Source organism: Haliotis rubra, unplaced genomic scaffold, assembly GCF_003918875.1.
Source record: "Haliotis rubra isolate DU_JTF1 unplaced genomic scaffold, ASM391887v1 Scf1011, whole genome shotgun sequence".
NCBI classification, from domain to species: domain Eukaryota; kingdom Metazoa; phylum Mollusca; class Gastropoda; order Lepetellida; family Haliotidae; genus Haliotis; species Haliotis rubra.
In genome coordinates, this window is record NW_025764906.1 from 139,542 (window position 1) to 159,562 (window position 20,021).

General features: G+C 40.4%; 1 protein-coding gene across 1 annotated transcript in view; it reads left to right on the top strand.

The window, feature by feature from the left end:
- The window catches only part of LOC124269234 (tyrosine-protein phosphatase non-receptor type 13-like), a 223,031-nt gene that overhangs the window by 30,065 nt on the left and 172,945 nt on the right, over positions 1 to 20,021 (top strand). The window contains exon 11 of the mRNA XM_046704256.1: positions 13,901 to 13,980. Coding sequence (XP_046560212.1) covers positions 13,901 to 13,980 — 80 coding nt within the window. The remainder of the gene's footprint in view (positions 1 to 13,900; positions 13,981 to 20,021) is intronic.

Below are 20,021 nucleotides of genomic sequence, written 5' to 3' on the forward strand. Positions count from 1 at the left end.
TGATGTGTAGTTGACATTGTGGACTGTGTGATGTGTAGTTGACATTGTGACTGTGTTAATTGAGATGTGTGAGGATGTGTAGTTGACATTGTGACTGTGTGAGATGTGATGTGTAGTTGACATTGTGACTGTGTGAGGTGTGATGTGTAGTTGACATTGTGACTGTGTGAGATGTGATGTGTAGTTGACATTGTGACTGTGTGAGGTGTGATGTGTAGTTGACATTGTGACTGTGTGAGATGTGATGTGTAGTTGACATTGTGACTGTGTGAGATGTGATGTGTAGTTGACATTGTGACTGTGTGAGGTGTGATGTGTAGTTGACATTGTGACTGTGTGAGATGTGATGTGTAGTTGACATTGTGACTGTGTGAGATGTGATGTGTAGTTGACATTGTGACTGTGTGAGATGTGATGTGTAGTTGACATTGTGACTGTGTGAGGTGTGATGTGTAGTTGACATTGTGACTGTGTGAGATGTGATGTGTAGTTGACATTGTGACTGTGTGAGATGTGATGTGTAGTTGTAGACTGTGTGAGATGTGATGTGTAGTTGTGTGACTGTGTGAGGAGATGTGATGTGTAGTTGACATTGTGACTGTGAGGTGTGATGTGTAGTTGACATTGTGACTGTGTGAGGTGTGATGTGTAGTTGACATTGTGACTGTGTGAGATGTGATGTGTGTAGGTGATGTGATGTAGTTGACATTGTGACTGTGTGAGATGTGATGTGTAGTTGACACTGAGTGAGACTGTGTGAGATGATGTGTAGTTGTAGATTGACATTGTGACTGTGTGAGATGTGATGTGTAGTTGACTGTGTGATGTGTATGTGAGACATTGACATTGTGACTGTGTGAGATGTGATGTGTAGTTGACATTGTGACTGTGTGAGGTGTGATGTGTAGTTGTGAGACTGTGTGAGATGTGTAGTTGACACTGTGACTGATGTGTGTGTGACTGTTGACACTGACACACTGTGTGAGATGTGATGTGTAGTTGACATTGTGACTGTGTGAGGTGTGATGTGTAGTTGACATTGTGACTGTGTGAGGTGTGATGTGTAGTTGACATTGTGACTGTGTGAGATGTGATGTGTAGTTGACATTGTGACTGTGTGAGATGTGATGTGTAGTTGACACTGAGACTGTGTGAGATGTGATGTGTAGTTGACATTGTGACTGTGTGAGGTGTGATGTGTAGTTGACACTGAGACTGTGTGAGATGTGATGTGTAGTTGACATTGTGACTGTGTGAGATGTGATGTGTAGTTGACACTGAGACTGTGTGAGATGTGATGTGTAGTTGACATTGTGACTGTGTGAGGTGTGATGTGTAGTTGACACTGAGACTGTGTGAGATGTGATGTGTAGTTGACACTGAGACTGTGTGAGATGTGATGTGTAGTTGACACTGAGACTGTGTGAGATGTGATGTGTAGTTGACACTGACACTGTGTGAGATGTGATGTGTAGTTGACACTGAGACTGTGTGAGATGTGATGTGTAGTTGACACTGACACTGTGTGAGATGTGATGTGTAGTTGACACTGTGACTGTGTGAGATGTGATGTGTAGTTGACACTGAGACTGTGTGAGATGTGATGTGTAGTTGACATTGTGACTGTGTGAGATGTGATGTGTAGTTGACACTGTGTGACTGTAGTGATTGTGACTGTGTGATGTGTAGTTGACATTGTGACTGTGTGAGATGTGATGTGTAGTTGACACTGAGACTGTGTGAGATGTGATGTGTAGTTGACACTGAGACTGTGTGAGATGTGATGTGTAGTTGACATTGTGACTGTGTGAGATGTGATGTGTAGTTGACACTGAGACTGTGTGAGATGTGATGTGTAGTTGACATTGTGACTGTGTGAGATGTGATGTGTAGTTGACACTGAGACTGTGTGAGATGTGATGTGTAGTTGACATTGAGACTGTGTGAGGTGTGATGTGTAGTTGACATTGAGACTGTGTGAGATGTGATGTGTAGTTGACATTGTGACTGTGTGAGGTGTGATGTGTAGTTGACATTGTGACTGTGTGAGATGTGATGTGTAGTTGACATTGTGACTGTGTGAGGTGTGATGTGTGATGTGTAGTTGACATTGTGACTGTGTGAGATGTGATGTGTAGTTGACATTGTGACTGTGTGAAGTGTGATGTGTAGTTGGCACTGACACTGTGTGAGATGTGATGTGTAGTTGACATTGTGACTGTGTGAGATGTGATGTGTAGTTGACACTGACACTGTGTGAGATGTGATGTGTAGTTGACACTGAGACTGTGTGAGATGTGATGTGTAGTTGACACTGAGACTGTGTGAGATGTGATGTGTAGTTGACACTGACACTGTGTGAGATGTGATGTGTAGTTGACACTGAGACTGTGTGAGATGTGATGTGTAGTTGACACTGACACTGTGATCTGTAGTTGACACTGACACTGTGTGAGATGTGATGTGTAGTTGACACTGAGACTGTGAGATGTGATGAGTAGTTGACACTGAGACTGTGTGAGATGTGATGTGTAGTTGACACTGACACTGTGTGAGATGTGATATGTAGTTGACACTGACACTGTGTGAGATGTGATGTGTAGTTGACACTGAGACTGTGTGAGATGTGATGTGTAGTTGACATTGTGACTGTGTGAGATGTGATGTGTAGTTGACACTGAGACTGTGTGAGATGTGATGTGTAGTTGACACTGACACTGTGTGAGATGTGATGTGTAGTTGACACTGACACTGTGTGAGATGTGATGTGTAGTTGACACTGACACTGTGTGAGATGTGATGTGTAGTTGACATTGTGACTGTGTGAGATGTGATATGTATACTAGCCACATAAAGAAACTGTGTATTGTCAAAATATTATCCCAGTTGATAAGTACGATAACAATGTCAAAGGTACATATAAACTTTAATGGAGGGATCATGAGACCATAACAAGTCGGGAGAATTTCAATTGAAAAGTCAATCACAATGACGTCACAAGTCCACAAGCGGGACAGGGGTCAAACGACCATGTCACCAGCTCAGCATTGAGAACAGCAGTGCATCGACGACGCATACACTGGAAAAAAAATCCATCTTTCCAAGCTTGGAAATGTCTTGGAAAGATGATGTTTCCAAGACATTTCCAATTTTGGAAAGATGATGTTTCCAAGACTTTCCAATTTTGGAAAGATGATGTTTCCAAAAATTTCCAATCTTGGAAATATCCACAAGGGGAGATAACTGGTGGGTGATGGTAAATTATTGTTCTGCATGGGCTATTGCAATAGTGGCATGGGCTGCATGAGGTGTTCATGTGGGGTCAATTAAGTGCGACTGGCGGTAGTCTTTGATGTTTGGTGTTGTTTTAGTAATGATTGTTTATGGGGTTAATCGAAAAGGATTATCGACTTGACTAGTCGAATTGCAGTGAAACACATTTTAAGTGTTCAATGTTGTGGGTGAAAAGTGAATTTGTCACGTTGAGTTTAAATATGTATCATCATAAGCTTATATCTAGTCAGTGAGAGTTAATTTCATTACAAGGGCCACCGACCCGCTTTACAATTATAAAGATGAAAATACAATCCAGCCATATATAATATTAAGCTGTATGCTAACGCGGTACAATGTCTCATTTAATCTTATACTCTATATTCAAAAACTTCGCTCTTTTTGTCAATGTTTCACATGGATTATTTATGTAGTATTGTGGGAGAAGGCTGTTTCTCAGATCACAGTAAAATGAACATTCAATAAAGAATTGGTACTCTGATTCAATGGTAAGTACATTACACAGAGGGTAGAATCACTGCGTGTTGTTTTATATTTACTTTTAGCCTTATTCCAACATTAAAGGATGGTCTGAACAACGTAAAAACTTACTCAAAGCAAAACGAATCGCTATGCGTTGCTGTCAATCATTATGCGCTGTCGATCTCCTGGGGGTCGAAAGTGATGGTGTCACCATGCACTAATTTCCACCGACCCCGCAGTTCGTGCTAAATCATTTAGTAAATGGGTTATGTTTGTGAAGCTGGCTTAGCTGCCAGTGGAAGCTTGGAATCCATATCTTAAATTTGTCCAGATCGCTTCGGTGAAGTTAAAGAATCAAACTACTTACTACTTGTAGTACAATATATATATGATTGATGACCAAAAATATTTTCCATGACACAACTTGAAGCATAAAGATTTCTTTTCTCGGCAGCTTGTAGGTCGGTGGAAGTGACAAATAATATTGTAAGTGTTATATTGATTTCACCTCGCTTCCTCGAGAAATTGTTATGATATAAGATATGTCACGCTGAAAAATCCCTATTGGACATCAATCAAATACATATTGTACTACCAGTAGAAAGTAGTTTTGATTTTATAACTCGGTGAAAACAAACCTAAATAGCATTTATTCTCAGACTCGCGGATGTTCGCTTACAGGCTGCCATTTTTAATAATCGTGAACACGACGGCTAAAAGTCGGTTAAAGAATTAATGAGATTATGGTTTGTTTTCATCAAGTTAGAAAAAGCAAAACTACTTTCTACCAGAAGTTAAATATGTATTGGAATCATGGCCAACAGGATTTGGCATGACACAACTTATAACATAATCGATTTCTTCCTCGAAGCGAGGTGGGGTCGGCGACATACCGCGTTAATAAATATCTTGCTACATTCCCATGGTTAATGTCCACTCACCAGTATGTAGATACTAGTCAACGTATGCCTCTTTCTATTTGGTCTTATAATCCCAATTAGTTTATTATCATACTTATGTGCATTTTGAAGCTAAATAAAATCAGGCGATCTGCCTTTACTTATAACTTGAATATCTAGACATTGTAAATCATAATTCGCACACACTTCCTAGTGTATGTTGTCTGTCTCATTACTTCACTTAATTTAAATCATGGATTCTGTGGAATGCTGCGACAAATGAATAAAAAAAAAATGCAATTATTAAAACTAAAACAGGTAGTTATAATGATGTCAGGCTATTATTTTTGTTCGAGGAATGTATCCATCAATATCCACAAAAACGAGCCGTATGCCATTCACCTGCAGCTGTTCCAAATGATGTGTCTTTTAACAGTCTAATACATGTTCACTAAAAAGTGATATATCGTTTCAGGTATTTTACATAGGTATATAGTCTCATTGGTCACCCAAGATAGCACACCTGGCCACTAATTGCATAATGTCCGCCATTCTTTACAAAAAGTAATTTAGTTAGCCAATAATAATGAGCAATCAATCAATGTCTTGGCGGTTAATCTTTCTTCAAAGAAGGAAGTTGTTTTACGCAGACACAGACACTCTACAGAGTGTATTCAGTATTGATTAGTTAATCTACATACATAAACAATACCTTTTGACAACTGTGTAAGATAAAAGTAATTAATCAATCAGCGTTATCCGTTAATCCTTTGATCGATGTATATTATATTGGGTATTTACTCCAGACACAAGAAATGCAAAATGGGAACCTTTGTCGGGTTATCTAAGTGGTGTTACCTGTTTTAAATTCATTAACTGACCATCAAGTGAATGATGACAAATAACATGTGTAGGTTTATACCACCTAACACGGGTTAAAAACATGGAGTATTAATTGCTGTATTGCATGTGTAAACCTATAATGTACATTATTTTGAGAATAATGGACAGAACTTCATTGTTGCATAAGAAATACACATAAGCATTTGCTGTGTGCTATAACTGTATGTACCCTATTTACCTAAGTAAATTTTCAGAGTCTTCTAGCAATGGCAAAGTGGGGTTGTTTAGTTTACGGATTCAAATGGATCAAATGTCATTTTAATATTATACGTCATATTGTTACATGACGTGAATAAATATCGAGGTAAAACCCACAGAAATGGGATCAATTATGATGAGTCAATATACCATCCACGATTAGAAAACCTGCAAAAGCCCACACTGCTTTGATACTTTAATACAATCAGACAAGAACTACCGGGAAATGTTCAAATAACGGCATCTGATGGGCATCCACCCTTCCTACTGTCGCACTGTTTAGGTTGAAAAAATTAACCGTAACCGAGATGAGCGAGGCTGATCATAGTTTTCACTATCACTAGCGACTGGTCTCGAACAAATAAGGCCCAGCGACACCAGGCAAATTACGACAGAATCGTTTATGAAAACAAGTTGTAACTCGGAAAGGGAGCAGGACAAAAGCCACCCAGTTATTTTACAGAGAGGACAATTACCACCCATATTGATTTTAATGTATACTTTGATGAATAATTTGGTTTCTTAAAAAATGTATTCACTTTGATAAACATACAGCTTTCATTTTTCACAACAATTTCTGTTGCTGCTGAGCTGTAGGCTCGTTCGATATCTCGCGATGTCATTATCGCGATAATGCACCGAGGAGATTATCAAAGGAGTGGATTGCTTAAGCGGTGCAACTTGTATTGTGTTGGATTTAGTTGATTGTGTGAATAAGGAAGTTATCATAATATAACACTGAAATCAAGTTGATGTTAGCTTGATAGTGTTCCATGGTCAACATAGCAATGTTGATGAAAATGGTATTGTATTATAAGCAATTTACTTTAATACTCCCGACTTTCATGCAAATGAAAGGATCCAAAAACAAACGGATAGTGTCATACTTAAAATTGATGTTTATTTATATTCGGAAAAGAATTTTCAGATTGCACATATGTTGCCAAGAAGACAGAGAAAGATTAAATTTCATAAAAACATACCATGTACAAATTTACAAAAATATGTTACACAATTTTACATTTTCTTCAAAGCATACCGAGGCGGTTGGGGTAGGGTACATGTATAATTGTCAATTACCATTTATGCTACAGACTCAATGTATTTACCAATAAAACAATTACTTGATAATTACCGGAGAAATTATCTCTAATCAAATGTCAGCAAGCTTTTATAAACATGACTGTAGTTCAAAGTTGAAACAAATGGTTTGGGTAGCCTAGTGGTTAAGGCGTTGGCTCGTTACTCCACAAAGACCCGGTTCGATTCCCCACATGGGTACAATGGGTGGAGCCCATTTCTGGTTTCCTGCATTGTGATATTGCTGGAATATTGGAAGCGGCGTAGAACTATCCTCACTCTAAAGCATTCCATATTCCGTGTTGACCCATGAAAGATCCTTCTTCATGACCGGTAATTCTGATTTAGATGGCGGACCACGCATGCATCTGGTCTTTGGGATCGCTCCTTGTCCTTCTAATGTTCGAAAACTTGCATCTGCAAGCCTCTTTGCTGTCATTAATTCCCTTGATTCCACCTTCGGTCTTACTATGAAGAATTTGACGCCATCGTCGTTCATGTCACTTTCCTCTGATGACATCAATTGCGTCTTCTTTAGGGCTTGTTCATATTTGGCTCTCTTGTATTCTCTTGTATAATATTTAACATATCTTATTAATGACCTTCAGCTGTAAACAATTAAATATGTCCTTCTTTCAAAGGGATAACTGCCAATAGATTGATTGCTCTTTTTTGGCAAGGGTGTTTTCTATTATCTACATAATAAATGATACAAATATATAAAACATAATATATACAAACTTATAAGAAGTTTATAGCACTAACACAAGCAAATTTGTTTTGAATGTTCTTGATAAATCATATCGTAAAGGTCACATGCAACCAAAAAATCAAACATAATTAAAACACAATTATCCCTTATTCATGACATAATATACATTGCTGATTATGAAAAAACATATAAACAAAATTATAAGCGTACAATCGCAAAATCAAAAGTGCAATATTTTGTACTTGGGTTTACTTCCCCAGAAACGAAGCAGCCGGGATACCGAACCCAGTCAGAGCGAGTGGGTGTGCACTCAAGTGTAACGGCTGGTTCATTTGCAGACGCCTCACGGTTCATTATGTGTGTATATACCGAGATGTTAGATTTTGTAAATACATCCTCATTTTTGTGTATAACATTTTGCAATCAACAGACATCATAACATGTCATGTGTTCAAGTATCACACCTGCCTGTCTGTGTAATTACATAATGTGACAGAGACCGAACGCCATTAATCAATAACGCTTTTGTTTATGGTGTATAGCCTGATAGGTGTTAAGTTCAAATTGCATGTGATCGAAGCTGTGTATTGAACATTGTCATTAGCAGAAAGGCAGGCAGACACATATGTCAATAAAACAGACACGTGTCTGCACAACGACATATCTGTGTCACAGTTAGCTATTCTGTCAACGCTAAATAATGACATTGCTTTTAAGTATCGAACTGAGAAAGTGACTCGTAAGAAGAACGTGGTGAAATAGACAAATGAAATTATATAAACAGTTAAATTGGTAATATACTGTCATAACATTAAAAGCTCGCTTCTGTGAAATATAAACGAAACATTAAAAAAAAAATAGCTCACACCAAAGCCTTCACCGAGTATTCACCGGACAACCCGCCATGCGAACCTATCGCTTTTGTCATCGCGATTATTTTTCAACTTTATAAGTTCAATTTGCATTTTTGATGATTTGTTTGTAAATCCATACCGAAGGTATCAGAATCTGCAAAGTTGTGTTTTACGTTGCATGTGACCTTTAACATAACGCTAGGAACACTACTTACATTTTTTAAAAATGTGTTATTTTTGTTACAATCTATTTGAGATTTGATTTTCCTTGACTTCGCGTTGTAGAGATTATGTCGCTCAATGTTGAGACTGTTGCTCTGCATGCGCAGTCTTTCTGACTCCATCTCCATGAGATCCATTCTTCCTATCTCTTGTTCAGAATGAACATATACCGGTAACCGCTTTACATAGATATCGTCAACCACTTTAAAAGTAGGAAGAAACTTCATCTAACTGTGCATTTAGCACAACTGAATTTGTGGAAATAATGGTGAAAACTGTCATTTCCAAAGTTCTTATAGCAAGTTTCTGCAATAAAATGAATACCTCACAACTTGAGGAACTAATTTATAAATCAAAGTGACTGTGTGAACTCACTAACATGGATTCAATCTCATACTGGTAGTCTGGTATACATGTCTTATTTCTTTCCTTGAGTGAACACGCTTTTTCATCTTGTAGAATCCCTTAAAACAACACCGTAGTCAAACATCAAACCTTTTTACCTTGACCCAAATGTCTAACGCATCTCATTCACCCTCGATAATGATACAAGAATGAATATGGGAACCCTTACTCTATGCATCGACAAGAATACCTGTCAAACAAGCATGGAGTTGCTATTGGCGCATGGCGTCGTGTTCTCCTTGCAGGTTTTAACATTTTCAACGTATATAATTGTCACCACATAGCGACAAACCTATTTTACAGTTGAGTAGAATGCATCGAACCTGACCTCACAATGAGCGGTGTGATAATTCAAGACATAGATAATCACAAGCATCTAGACTTGACCCTTCAAAATAACTGTAACTGGGATATTAACATAAATTCCATTGGCTGGCTTATTATGAAATTAATCTCTTGTATAAACTGGAATCTTTCAAATGTATATTTGTCTCTGGAATCATATCTTGTGGGCTTGTGGGCTGATTACCTTGATCTAAAATGAATGTTTTATTAAAACATTCAGTAACGCTTTTGCTTGTAAATGATCACATTAATCTAGATAGACTTATGATTCAGTAAAAAGGAATTCATTTGAGTATCTGGTTTCAATCCGCATTATGTTTGGACAACACAACCAATTTTCTATTGACAAGTTAAAGAGATTTTCGTGAATACTACCCATTGCATAACACCGCTATTGAGCACAAACTCAAATGGCCTCTCCCTGTGACAGGTGTTAATTGAGAATGTATTCTACTACGATTAGTTCCCATGAAGTAGACTTGTAAATATATAGAGTGATTACCTCCAAGACCTGGTGATCTCGAACAAAGGCCAGTTAATGTTTTAACAGGCACAAGGTTGATACAAAAGTTGAAGGGGTAAAGAAATGAAATAAGCCTAAACTGAATTTGACATTTTCATGACATAATATATTTGGTGTTGCCACAATTAATCATCGGAAGATGAAACATATCATGTGAAATATATCTCAACTATCATTTGAGGGCCTTTAGCGATCTTCTTAAATCTGCCGTACAACACCCTAAGTAATAATAAGATACATAATTTTCAAATCATGTATGACCTATTTCAACTTATTACTGACCCTACGAAGGTCACCCCAAACTCTAGCACTTTGTTAGATATTAGTAGATTAATCAAAAACTCGTGGAGATCGAGACCGTATCATCCCGTGAGACGTTGAGTGAACACATGAATCAGTATCATTATAATCTCAGTGAGCTAAACTCAGTAAATTCGATCACATTTCAAAACAAGTTCAGATTTTATAGCACCCAGTCTCTTATTCCCAGATAACAACACCGACTTAACATGAACGAGATTATACTGTAATAACAAAATCCTACTTCACGGAATACCCCATTACGCCATGGCAGGGGTTCACTTTCATGGCATGTAATACACTCAGTCAGTCACTGTCATATAGTCCATATAGCTTAGGTGTATGGAATTTGTATTCATACCTAACATTGAAAGGGCTGGGGTGGGTGAGTTGAAATTAAACATATTTGGCGCGCTTGTGGATAACAACTAAAACATACACTTGAAACTGACTTTTGAAAATGCTCGCCATACTAGCGGTAAATAGAACAGTCAACATCAATTTTTGACACATAGAACAAGAAGAATGCAGATGGGTGAAGTTAAACTAATATATAGAATTGGTTCCTAGTTGGTCGCATAGGACGGCGAATAGTAAACACCTGCTCTATATCCCAACTTTAAAAAAATTATCACTTCACGCGTGAAACACAGTTGCATTGATATCAAGCACAAAGGGATAATATGAATATATGGCGTATTCCTGCAGTTTTCATGAATAAATATGTCACATGCAAGATACATTATCAACAATAAGAACTCTAACAGATCAAAAGATTCGACAAATAGTTCAGTCTATACACTCATGGAACATGTGTTAAGTACAAATTCTAGTACTTTTTGAGTTGAGCACCATCCGGGATACGAACTCACACCCTCAGTCAGGCACCCTATCGCCAGCACACAAAATCAGCCTCCTAACCAACTCAGCTACCGCGACTTCCACAAAAAATGGAAGTCGGACAACTGGTAATCTAGACTGCGGGCTTTGTGTACCCCTCTGATAAGTGTTAATTGGCACGGCTCCCACGGCCGAAAGCTATGATTACACAATGCCATACACTCATGGGCCGGGGATCCTTGGGGAAAAGGAGAAATTGAAAGAAGTAGTGGTAAAATCCTTCCTAAATTTCCAAAGATTTCCAAGCCTTGGAAACATCATCTTTCCAATTTAGGAAATTTTTGGAAATACGATCTTTCCAAATTGGAAATTTTTGGAAATCACCATTTTTTTTCTTGTGATAGAGCCTATCAAACGTGCAAGGAAGGCTTGTGGGATGTCACGCCAGATTCTCTCAAATTCTGTTGCAAGGTCAAGGACATTATCTGGCGGATGAGGAAGACTGTGTAGACGTCGATCCATCTCGTCCCAAACATGCTCTATCGGGGAGAGATCCGGTGAATTTGCAGGCCAAGGCAGTAAGTCAACGTTGTGGTATTGCAAGAAATCCATAGCAACCCTTGCCGTATGAGGGCGGGCATTGTCCTGTTGGAATGTTAACCCAGGGCCATGACGTTGCAGAAAAGGAATTGCCACAGGTCGAAGAAACTGATCCCTGTAGCCCACACCAGTTAAGTTGCCCTGAACAATCACCCAAGGAATTCTTTGGCATGCTGTTATTCCACCCCAAATCATCACGGAAACACCACCAAAGCGATTCCTCTCCAAGACACACGCCTGTGCATGACGTTCTCCCATACGTCTATAGGCACGTTGACGTCCATCACTATGGGAAATGTTAAACCTGGCCTCATCTGTAAAAACAATATTTCTCCACCAAAACAAGGGTCTGCGGACATGATATCGGTACCACATTCGGCGAGCTTGTCAATGACGTTGTGTCAGGATAGGCCGTATGGTGGGACGTCGTGGTCTGATCCCGTGATGACGTAAATGTTGTCAAACTGTGTTGGGATGGATACGGCGAAGTCCTGGGATGGTTCGGGCAGTCATCACTGCAGTCTGAAACCTGTGGCGAAGATGGGTCACCCTTATCCATCTGTCCTGTCTTGGCGTTGTTACTCTTGGACGTCCAGAACGTGGCCAATTGATGACGTCATTTGTGTTCTGGTAGCATCTCACCAGTGCAGAAATGGTGTTCCGGTGGCAGTGGAAATGTGCAGCCACTTGTCATTGAGACATTCCGCCATGGACCATCCCAATGGCCTCATGACGTTGTGCAGATGTGAGCCGTGGCATGCTATGCGTTTCAATAGCCGTTTAATTTTTTGAACTATCACAAGGGCAGGGGTTGACCTTTCCAAAGTGACAGTATTGTGTGGCATTCATTTGCTCTGTTTCTCTTTCCCGGAATGCACGTGCAACAACGTATTGCACATCTCAAGGACGAACCCACTGACGTCATGGAACGTGACACGTGTATGCATGTTGGATACATGTCACTAATCTCTGAGTCTAAATCCTTATGTGTCTACACAGTTTCTTTATGTTCCTTGTGAGACTGTGTGAGATATGATGTGTAGTTGACACTGACACTGTGAGATATGATGTGTAGTTGACACTGACACTGTGAGGTATGATGTGTAGTTGACACTGACACTCTGTGAGGTATGATGTGTAGTTGACACTGACACTGTGAGATATGATGTGTAGTTGACACTGACACTCTGTGTGAGGTATGATGTGTAGTTGACACTGACACTGTGTGAGATATGATGTGTAGTTGACACTGACACTCTGTGAGGTATGATGTGTAGTTGACACTGACACTGTGAGATATGATGTGTAGTTGACACTGACACTGTGTCAGATATGATGTGTAGTTGACACTGACACTGTGTGAGATATGATGTGTAGTTGACACTGACGCTCTGTGAGGTATGATGTGTAGTTGACACTGACACTGTGAGATATGATGTGTAGTTGACACTGACACTGTGTGAGGTATGATGTGTAGTTGACACTTACACTGTGTGAGATATGATGTGTAGTTGACACTGACACTGTGAGATATGATGTGTAGTTGACACTGACACTGTGAGATATGATGTGTAGTTGACACTTACACTGTGTGAGGTATGATGTGTGTGTGTGAGGTATGATGATGTGTAGTTGACACTTACACTGTGTGAGGTATGATGTGTAGTTGACACTGACACTGTGAGGTATGATGTGTAGTTGACACTTACACTGTGTGTGAGGTATGATGTGTAGTTGACACTGACGCTCTGTGAGGTATGATGTGTAGTTGACACTGACACTCTGTGAGGTGTGATGTGTAGTTGACACCTACACTGTGTGAGGTATGATGTATAGTTGACACTGACACTCTGTGAGGTATGATGTGTAGTTGACACTGACGCTCTGTGAGATATGATGTGTAGTATGCACTGTGTGTGTGATGTGTAGTTATGATGATGTGTAGTTGACACTGACACTGTGAGATATGATGTGTAGTTGACACTTACGTTGTGTGAGGTATGATGTGTAGTTGACACTGACGCTCTGTGAGGTATGATGTGTAGTTGACACTGACCCTCTGTGAGGTATGATGTGTAGTTGACACTGACGCTCTGTGAGGTATGATGTGTAGTTGACACTGACGCTCTGTGAGATATGTCATTTATAGCTCTTTTTTATGATGTGATATAAAATATCACACTCTTCCTGATATGTGTGAAAACTGACTCACTTATCATTTGTGTTCATGTTTCACATTTGTGATGTAGCATATGCACTACAGGTACTGATCTGAACGAAGAAGCAGGCTTCATGGAGGATAAGGATGTTATGGCCATCACATCTCAGTCAGCCAGTCAACAGGTGAGGGGTTTTGTCAAAATCTCAGTCAACAGGTGAGGGGGACTGTCATTAGATCTCAGTCAACAGGTGAGGGGGACTGTCATTAGATCTCAGTCAACAGGTGAGGGGGACTGTCATCAGATGTCATTCAGATCTCAGTCAACAGGTGAGGGGACTGGGATCTCGTCAGGTGAGGGGACTGTCATTAGATCTCAGTCAACAGGTGAGGGGACTGTCATCAGATGTCAGTCAACAGGTGAGGGGGACTGTCATCAGATCTCGGTCAACAGGTGAGGGGGACTGTCATCAGATGTCAGTCAACAGGTGAGGGGGACTGTCATCAGATATCAGTCAACAGGTAATAATAATAATACAGTAAATTTGTTATGCGCCAAAACTCCATTCACTTCGTGTCTGCTCATGGCACTACACAAAATTAAAATACACTGCAGTAGAGGTGCTATATTTTCACTGGTATATCAATCTTTATTATCCTCCGCAACACGTTTTGCAGGGGGTATTAAAATGGACTCCTTCTGTGCATCCGTGCACCTTTTTTTTTCCTGGAGCAGAACTCTTAAACCGTTCAATGTTTCTTCACCAAACTTGGCACAAAGATAGATCTGTGGTGAACTGGTTCCTTTTGGTAGTTTTGGATTTCTGGATAAAAACTTTGTTGTGTGTGTTTCCATGGCAACAATTTTGGCTTCAACTGACTTTAGTTGTAGTGCTCCTTTCTAGAGCTGAACTTTGAAACCTTTCAGTAGTCTCCTTCCACTTTGCTATGTACACACCACAACATTGGGCATAATCATAATTCGTAGACATATTCATGAAGAATATTTGCCATTACGGGGGATATTGATGACTTTGTCTTCATATAGAACTTTTGGAAGAGATGAGTCTTTACTGCCACACTGAAGGATCCAACCGTTACTTTTAGAGAGGAGATGGGATACTGCCACATTGAAGGATCCAACCGTTACTTGTAGAGAGGAGATGGAATACTGACACACTGAAGGATCCAACCGTTACTTTTAGAGAGGAGATGGGATACTGCCACACTGAAGGATCCAACCGTTACTTGTATAGAGGAGATGGCATACTGCCACACTGAAGGATCCAACCGTTACTTTAGAAGAGATGGGATACTGCCACACTGAAGGATCCAACTGTTACTTGAAGAGAGGAGATGGCATACTGCCACACTGAAGGATCCAACCGTTACTTTTAGAGAGGAGATGGGATACTGCCACACTGAAGGAACCAACCGTTACTTGTAGAGAGGAGATGGGATACTGCCACACTAAAGGATCCAACCGTAACTTTTAGAGAGGAGATGGGTGACCTTCACATAATTTTCAAGGTCATGGTGACACTTTGACGATTTCAGCATGTAAACATGCATGTTAAGCTATCTCAAGAACCGTTCACTGGATTTTCTTCATATTCAATACAAAGCTTTATCTAGGTAAGGCACAGGACCCAGTCGATTTTGGTGACCTTCACATAATTTTCAAGGTCACAGAGACACTTGAAGATTTGAGCATGTTAACCAGAATTGTCAGCAAGATATTTCAAAAACAGTTGACTGGATCTTCTTCAAGGACTTTCAAGACTTCCCTTAAATGTTTTTCGAAAAGCAATTTCTTTAGTACTATTTTTGCATAATTTAATACACTATGACATTCATGTCAAAGTCAGTCTTGAAAATATGTGTGTGTTCGAACACCTAAAGAGCAAGACATCAAGAGAGGTTGACTGGTCATGATTTTGTTGACATTTAACTTAAACTTTCATTACATTATAAGTTTGATTTGATAAAATGCGGTGGGGAATTATGTCACCTTAGTGACAATGCTTGTTAGTAAGTTAAATTATGTCTACTCTATTCGAGCTTGGATGTATAATTATTTATGTTTATGCATTATGTTTCACTATATGAAACATGACAACGTAAGAATACCTAAAAAGTAAATTCAAACTTTTCTATTGTGTTTGAATTCTTTGTATGTCCTTGAAATTTCGTATATTGTTTCCTATTTATTAGGAAGTTGAAAAAACTATAATCTACAGTAACCTCTAAACCATTACATCTAATTCAGTCAATGTGCATACGAAGTATTTTAGTATCCATTCCAAATGACGAGTACCAGCCAGTTACCTCTGTAAAACATCATAATTCCCTTTTGTCACCGACATGTGTTCATTAGCCAAACGCTGTACAAGCCTATGATAATGATTAGCAAGTGCTATGAAAACACTTTAAATACTTCTTCTGATTGACACTGAAGGTAGCATCTCTCGTAAGAAAAGCTAATATTTCTCAGTAGTACTAAATTGGTTGAAATAATAGGTACAGTGCGATTTTTAAAAGTACAACACACATGTGCGTCTCTTGCTGAATAAGAGGTGCTTTCTGTTGACGGATATATGTGGCTCTCGCTGTGAGAAACTGCCAGTTACCTGCCCCATAAACACGTCTCTCGCTGTGAGGAGCTGATTAATTTGCCCCTTTATTGTCTCTCGGCCTTAATGAGTTAAGTGCTATGAAACTAATTTTAAAGTTTTTCATGGATTGGCATAGCTGGATAATAAAAACGGCCCAAACAGTGACAACTGAGTGTGACTACCATTTCTACTGAGATCTGAGGATGGTTGAACAATCATATACTTCTTGCTGCATATTGTGAGTTTAACGGCTCAAATGGTAGATTATGGTTAAATAACAAGCAGGAGAAGATGATAATGATAGGATATTTATATAGTGTACATAGCCTCGCAACTAGAACATGCTCGCAACTAGTACATGCTCGCAACTAGTACATGCTCGCAACTAGTACATGCTCAAGGCGCTTGAGTGTTCCCTTGATTGACGGACGTCTTTTTTCTGGCTTTCTTTTAACCATCTCAACTCCCTGGGCAGTATTCAACTCATGCAGCCTGTTAGGCACAGCGTGTCACACAGCCTCATCCTCTCAAGGTACTGGGACACAGAGTCACAGTATTTTGTCCAACCATACTGCACGTTACTATACCTGCAACTAGGTGTCTGCACGTGTTTGTGTGTCCAATATCTGGTCACCTACTGTCAGATGAGTGGGTTCTTTTAAGTGCACAGTGTACTGCATACAAGGCGTTGTGACAACCCTTTGTTTACACCAGGTCACAAGTGGGGATTGATCCAGGCACCTTTCACTTACAAGCGTGGCACCTTAGTTACACCAGGTCACAAGTGGGGATTGATCCAGGCACCTTTCGCTTACAAGCGTGGCACCTTAGTTACACCAGGTCACAAGTGGGGATTGATCCAGGCACCTTTCGCTTACCAGCGTGGCACCTTAGTTACACCAGGTCACAAGTGGGGATTGATCCAGGCACCTTTCACTTACCAGCGTGGCACCTTAGTTACACCAGGTCACAAGTGGGGATTGATCCAGGCACCTTTCACTTACAAGCGTGGCACCTTAGTTACACCAGGTCAAGCGTGGGGATTGATCCAGGCACCTTTAAACACAAAGCGTGGCACCTTAGTTACACCAGGTCAAAAGTGGGGATTGATCCAGGCACCTTTAAACACAAGCGTGGCACCTTAGTTGAACCAGGTCACAAGTGGGGATTGATCCAGGCACCTTTAAACACCAGCGTGGCACCTTAGTTACACCAGGTCACAGGTGGGGATTGATCCGGCACCTTTGGCTACCAGCGTGGCACCTTAGTTACACCAGGTCACAAGTGGGGATTGATCCGGCTTTAAACACCAGCGTGGCACCTTAGTTACACCAGGTCACAAGTGGGGATTGATCCGGCACCTTTCGTTTACCAGCATGGCACCTTAGTTACACCAGGTCACAGGTGGGGATTGATCCGGCACCTTTCGCTTACAAGCGTGGCACCTTAGTTACACCAGGTCACAGGTGGGGATTGATCCGGCACCTTTGGCTTACAAGCGTGGCACCTTAGTTACACCAGGTCACAGGTGGGGATTGATCCGGCACCTTTGGCTTACAAGCGTGGCACCTTAGTTACACCAGGTCACAAGTGGGGATTGATCCGGCACCTTTGAGCGTGGCACCTTAGTTACACCAGGTCACAAGTGGGGATTGATCCGGCACCTTTCGCGTACAAGCGTGGCACCTTAGACAGCACGTCTGGTCCAGGAAGCAACTCCAGTTCATAACTGAGTGGACAGGTTGACCGACAGTATTATTAACCGGAAGTCATAGTCCCTGTTATGATACCTTATCATACAGCAACAGGAATGATTATCAAGTGTTGTCATAACACCCAAACTCAGGTGTTTATCTTGTGAGATAGCATTTGGTCACTGTTTGTTTATGGTTGTTTTCCTTGGTTGTCTTGGGGTTTTCTCTGGGCCACCAGTTGGCATTCAGCAATCAAGTGTCAGTGTGTTATTTACAAGACATTTGAACATTATCAACAATAATAATATTTCTTAGAATACTATTTTTAACATATTTAGGTCAAGGCCCATCGCTGCATTGCCTGGAATCGTAGAAATCTTACTTAGGTTCCCTAGGAAAAACTATGAGGTTCACATTTCTGATATGAGAGGTAAAAGTTGGTTAATAAATGTTTGGTATGTGGAGCAACATGTGTATATCTGCAGACAGCTAGAGATAATAGTCAAGTATTCATACTTCCACCATTTATGATTTTGAATTGATCTTTGATCACAATTGTAAATCCTTTTTATCCCCCCGGCATGTAATGCGGGGATATAGTCCCCATCTCATCTGTCTGTCCACCCGTCCATAATCATTAGTTTCTGGAGCGTAACTCAAAAACCGTTCAATATTTTTCCACAAAAAACTGGGAAATATAACAAACAGAACCTAAAGCCTTTTGCTATTTACAGTTTCTCATTATTATTTTTATTGGTTTCCATAGAAACTTGTAGGTCTTAGTCTCAAAAGGGAGGGGTGGACTTCGTTTCTGGAGCACAACTTGAAAACCAGTCAATATCTTTCAACAAAACCTAGCAGATATATGACACAGATCCCAAAGTGGTGTTTTTTGCTATTTACAGATTTTTGTCATTTTAGTGTTTGCTTAATTTCCATGGAATGTGTTGGACTTGGTCTAAAAATAATCAAGTTGGACTTTAAGTAACTGTCAGATGATTTGTTCTTTCAAATATGTGGGGCCGGCGGGGTGGATTTGCCATCTTCTGATGACTCTTGTTACAGTTGAACTTAGATGTGTTTGTGCAAGTATAATGCTAAAATTGTAAGGTAATTGTAAAGTAGACATTTAAAATGTCATCTAAGATTGATTGTAATCAAGATTGCTCTGTGCAGTCCAGATCTCAGTGGGCCAAACAGGAATTGAGGGATTGAGGGATTGGGTGGGCCAAACAGGAATTGAGGGAGCCAGCTCTCACTCATGTGAACAGCAGATGACACAGATCTCAGTGGGCCAAACAGGAATTGAGGGATTGGGTCGCCAGCTCTCACTCATGTGAACAGCAGATGACACAGATCTCAGTGGGCCAAACAGGAATTGAGGGATTGGGTCACCAGCTCTCACTCATGTGAACAGCAGATGACACTGATCTCAGTGGGCCAAACAGGAATTGAGGGATTGGGTCACCAGCTCTCACTCATGTGAACAGCAGATGACACAGATCTCAGTGGGCCAAACAGGAATTGAGGGATTGGGTCACCAGCTCTCACTCATGTGAACAGCAGATGACACAGATCTCAGTGGGCCAAACAGGAATTGAGGGATTGGGTCACCAGCTCTCACTCATGTGAACAGCAGATGACACTGATCTCAGTGTGCCAAACAGGAATTGAGGGATTGGGTCACCAGCTCTCACTCATGTGAACAGCAGATGACACAGATCTCAGTGGGCCAAACAGGAATTGAGGGATTGGGTCACCAGCTCTCACTCATGTGAACAGCAGATGACACAGATCTCAGTGGGCCAAACAGGAATTGAGGGATTTGGGTCACCAGCTCTCACTCATGTGAACAGCAGATGACACAGATCTCAGTGGGCCAAACAGGAATTGAGGGATTGGGTCAGCCAGCTCTCA